Source organism: Penaeus japonicus, unplaced genomic scaffold (assembly GCF_977035675.1).
Source record: "Penaeus japonicus unplaced genomic scaffold, GWHDUDI00000001_assembly GWHDUDI00000007, whole genome shotgun sequence".
Lineage (NCBI taxonomy): Eukaryota > Metazoa > Arthropoda > Malacostraca > Decapoda > Penaeidae > Penaeus > Penaeus japonicus.
In genome coordinates, this window is record NW_028234409.1 from 33,358,380 (window position 1) to 33,363,379 (window position 5,000).

A 5,000-nucleotide genomic window follows, 5' to 3' on the forward strand; every position below is an offset into this window, starting at 1 on the left:
AGTATACTCATGATCCACAAAATGTCAAATGTCAGACTTTGCTTCCTATCTATCACTTTTGCGTCTGACTTCACATCATACAAGTAATACAGTTATGTGCTGCATAATGACTGTTTGGGCAACGTTCAACTGTGGCTTTCTGAATCCTATCCAAATTCTATCTCCAATATCACACATCTCATGATGTAATGTATTTCCAGGTCTAATTTTCCTTAAAAAATTAACCAGAGAAGTGTATCATGGCTATCAAATACAGCAAAACAGGTACACTACAGTATCCCCTATAGCTAAATGATATGGTATTCACACAATGTACAATTTGCATCTTCTACTTCACAGAATGCATTATGGACTTAAGTGGCAAATGACTACACCAACTCTTCACCTCTCTTTGATTCCTTTACTTCAAAATCCATTTTCTATTAACAGTTATTTCTATCTTTATAGATCTTTTCCAACATACACACACAATTCTGTATTATGCTTTTTTCCGTTTAATAATCAATTCTGTCTTCATTTCACTTTTCTAAGTAATCTATCAAATATTGATAAGTACTGATTCAGTTACTCTATTTCTTTCCTTCTGCATCTCAATTATCGTTTATCATCTATCTCTCAATTCAATCACTACCATTTTGTACTTACTTAAATGTACAAAATATCTTAAATCACAAAACTATATATATATATATGTCTTATTCACTCATTTCATTCAGTGTCAGTATATCAAATATTTACTCCTGATTAACAAGAGACTTCTAACACTACAAATCCCTAAAAAATGTGGAATGTCTCAAACCCTTCCTAGGTCAAAATCAGACAGCGTTCAAGATGGTCAAAATTGTTATGAATCACAGATTGCCATAGCGACCACTAGAAATAGCCTTTCGCATGACAGAGAGCCATGCACATATTGGTGAAGACAAACACATTACACAGAGATATAGTAGGTGACCAACTCATGAAGTATGAAATAGGTATGACCTGTCAAATGCATTACATGGTACTAATCAAAGAAATGCTTATACAAAACTGTTTATATGTATATGTACATGTGTTTCTAAAAGGAGAATATACATTTGTGTTTATAAAAGGAGTGATATCTGCTTGCCTAGAAATGGTTTCTTTTTACATAAAACAATGATAATAATAATAAAAAATATATGCAACAATAATAAAACAATAATGATAATGATGATGATGATGATGAAAAAATAATAAAATAATAATAAACTATAATGATAAAAAATAATGATAAACAATAATAATACAAAAAAAGACACCCAATAACAAGTAGAAATATTCTTTTCAACCCTATTCTAGAATGACTCTGATATGATTTTATAAAAAAAAATCAATACTTAAAATACCAGCTGCAATAATCAAAAGTGGTTTACATATCACCTTCTGTTATCAAAGGGTTATCAAAGTTTAGTAGCCAAATGTTTATCATGGTCATGGTAAACCAGTTTGTACCATACAATACTAGGGGTCCAGCAATAACGTTTAGATTTCATATAAATGTACATTATCTTTCGGTGCTTTAGGTGTTTCTTTTCAACTACTGTAATTAATTCTTACATAACTGCTAATTCACTATAATTTTACATGCCCTACAGGATGGTCACCTCCCAACCTTTGCCAAATTTCCTTTCAACCCATTGAGACCGGGGACACACACTATGGTTTTGTCTTCATCCATATCTTTTAAATATAGATGGTTCTATATGCATTTATCTATCACGTTTGGCCTATCTAATCTAACCTGTTTACCTCATGCCTTGAATTCCTAGGAAAAAGAGGTTTGATTTCAATTACTATTCCTGTCTTTACTAACTTTCCTTATCAATATCATTCTTATTATTATCATATCATTACTAACAATGATAACAATAAACTCAATACATTTTTCCCCCAAATTTAAAAGGAATAGGGTAATGAGGTGAGCTGATGTGAGGTAAGCCTACTAATTGACTCCCTGATAAGTAAGCTCTTATGGAACCATTATATCAACAGGTTTATGTTTTGCACTACTTATCTATTTCTTTTTATCTACAACTGTTTGTACATATATATAGAATAATTGAAAACTATATCTAAGAATTATTGCAGGTCATCACTGACAATCCCTTCACCCCAAATCAGGGTATTTTCCTTCCTAATTTTCTGCTTATTTACATATACATATAGATTATAAATGTAGTAGGCAACTTCTATAAAAAAGAAAGTAGAATCTGAGACTAAAATAATCAAAACTAAAATAACCCTTTACTGCCTTGATGTTTCACAATCATTACCTCTATTAAGGAAGAAAGTTATACAATCAATCCTACTCATTGTCTAGCTCTTCTCTTGGTTTGTCAGCAGGATTACATGAAACAGATTTTGATGAAAACTTGTGAGTGGGTTGACTTGGCTAAGCAACCACTTGATTGGATTTTGGTGATAAACCAGACCTACATAAGGATCTACGATCAATTAAAAGGATTTATCACTAGCGCAGTCCATGACCGGGAAAATGATATAATAAGAAACTGACTTTCTATTTAAAAAATTATAGCAGCATTATGTATTTTGAAACAATTCTGGAGCAATGGCTGACAGTAGCACTCCATAGGTACTTGCAAGGTTAAACTGGATTAACATGATTCTTTTCAAATCATGCTAAGCCTTATAGATATGTATATTTGTGAATTTGTAAACGTGGATGTCACATTTGTAAGAATAATTGGAAAAAACAATATCATGATTACATCCTTAACTATTGGTGCTGCTATGGTCCTAGAAAGTTCCTCTAATAAATAATAGGAAAATCAGAGAATTGAAAAGGTTGAAAGTCTTAATTATTTCAGTCCATATACATAGGTAGCAAGAGAGTCGAATGACTTTTGACACATCCTTTGGGAAACTGGTAAAATTTCAATTGCAAAACATATATACAATACAAGGAATCAGAAAGCGGAATTGATAGGGCACTATTACTAGGATATATTTTTTCTATGTTCACTATTGAAAATATAAGTTTTAAAACAAATAAGCTTTTGGATAGATACCATCAAGTGATCACTGAGTGTGCTTCTCATTAACTTCCTTATAGTAGGGTTATATCGCAGTTCCATAAGAGCACAGCATCAAACACTGACCATGGCCTCTACCTCTCTATACTTCATCAAAGGTCACCAGACCTGTATCAAATATAGTCTGGCAATGTAGCACTTGGTCAGGTTCCTCGTTTGATCATACGTTGTAATAATATCAATAAAGATTAACAAAAATTGACTATAAATTGCGAAGGATGTCTACAAAACATAGGCAGGATCGTTATTATCATGATGATAAGATCCTATTTTGATTTTTTTTTTTTTCATCAATTTCATAAATCAAATCAACTTATTCATTCTCCATTTGCAACAACTATTATGCAACAAAAATAACTTAGATTTCATATATCTGTTGATACCAAATATTGATTTTCTTGTACAAGAAGTACAGCGTTGTATCCAAAATCAACAATATGTCATGGTTACCCAAGTAAACCATAACCATGCATTCAGTATATGAAAATAACCTATCCAAATAAAAAGAACAGATATAAAAAATAAAACTTTCCTCAGTAAATAAAAAAAAATAAATAAATAAATCATGACTACCATGAGTAATCATCCCAAAATAGCATATTTGGCCAACAGACAAACAGCGAAAACATTGACCGTTTGGCATGAAAACTTGCAATATGATGTTATTTATGATACTTTGCATAAATTGGGGATCTAGGACTATGATATATGAGGTTAGGTTTCTCTAATTAGGTCTGATTAGGATTAAGTAGAAGTCAGTTGTAATTGTGGTGAATTAGGTGTGATGAGGCTGTAAGGATTGGTGTGTTGAGGGGAAGATTAGTCAAGTTTGTTGGTTTGTAAGGATTTGGGATATAATAGAATGAGATAGGATAGGTCAGGCTTCCATATGTTAGGTCAGACTGCAATACACCAGTCTAAATTTAGGTTTGTTATTTGACTGATTTACTAATAGGGAGAAAGGATGGTTGGCTGACAAATCTATTGGAATGGGTTACATTATAAGGCGGGATAAGAAAATACAAAGTATGACAAGACACCTACCACATCAAAATCATTTTTCTAATCTATCCTTCGGCGACAGGCCACACAAAACCCTTCATTAGGGAAAGACATAACCACGAAAGTACCCCCAAAATGCCCTCTCTACCTCCCGCCCCCTAACAGCGCATTTCAACCCCCCCACGCCCATTAAAAACCCCAAAGCCCTATCCCAGAACCCTCTCCCAAAGACTGACATGGTGGGGAAGGCAACCCCGAACCCCTAGGAAGGCTACTTACACCTCGAGGATCCTGTCACCCTTGCGTATTCCAGCCTGCTCAGCCGCGCCTCCTTCTAACACCGCTGAGACGTGCTGCAGAGGAGGGTATAACTCGCCATTTATCGGCCTCCACTGACCTCCCTCGCTGACCTGACCTCGCACGTTGAACCCAAACCCAGTATCAGTCTTGTAGATGGTCACCACCCGCGGCCCGGGGTTAAAGCTGCTCATTTTTAGATCACTTTAGGTGGGAAGAGGTTTGTTTTCACTGTCCCCTCTCTGCCATGATTATACCTGTAAGCTCACACGCTAGCCCAGGGGGTAATGAACACACGGTTGTTTAAACTCCCTTCGGACTCTGGCACTGGGAAATGGATCTCCCCGCGAGGGAATGGCAATGGTACCTCCTGTGGCACCTACGAGGGGTCGAGTGCCGGGTTATATGTGGGCAAAGGGAAAATCCCGAGCGGTAAGGTGTCTGCGCACACTTGGCGGAACGAGTCTATAGCTCCGTGCCAGACGAATTCCTCTCTGGCGGGAAGCAAGTGGGTGTTATTCCACATTTAAATGTTTTATCTATGATTATTCTTCCCCCGGGCTACTCTGAATAGGAAGTCACGAGAGTAACGATCATCCTCCCTCGTTATTCCACTTTTACGCA

The 5,000-nt window shown here is 35.5% G+C and overlaps 1 protein-coding gene across 2 annotated transcripts in view; it reads right to left on the minus strand.

Moving 5' to 3' along the window:
- Snx27 (sorting nexin 27) overlaps positions 1-5,000 on the minus strand; it is a 22,904-nt gene that overhangs the window by 17,647 nt on the left and 257 nt on the right. Inside the window, exon 1 of one of the 2 annotated variants that reach the window (XM_043028613.2) lies at positions 4,359-4,658. The exons of the other annotated variant lie outside the window; for it this stretch is intronic. Within the exon in view, the coding sequence (XP_042884547.1) occupies positions 4,359-4,570 (212 nt within the window). The 5' untranslated portion in view covers positions 4,571-4,658. Of the gene's footprint in view, positions 1-4,358; positions 4,659-5,000 lie in introns of those variants that run through there. 2 annotated transcript variants of the gene reach the window in all.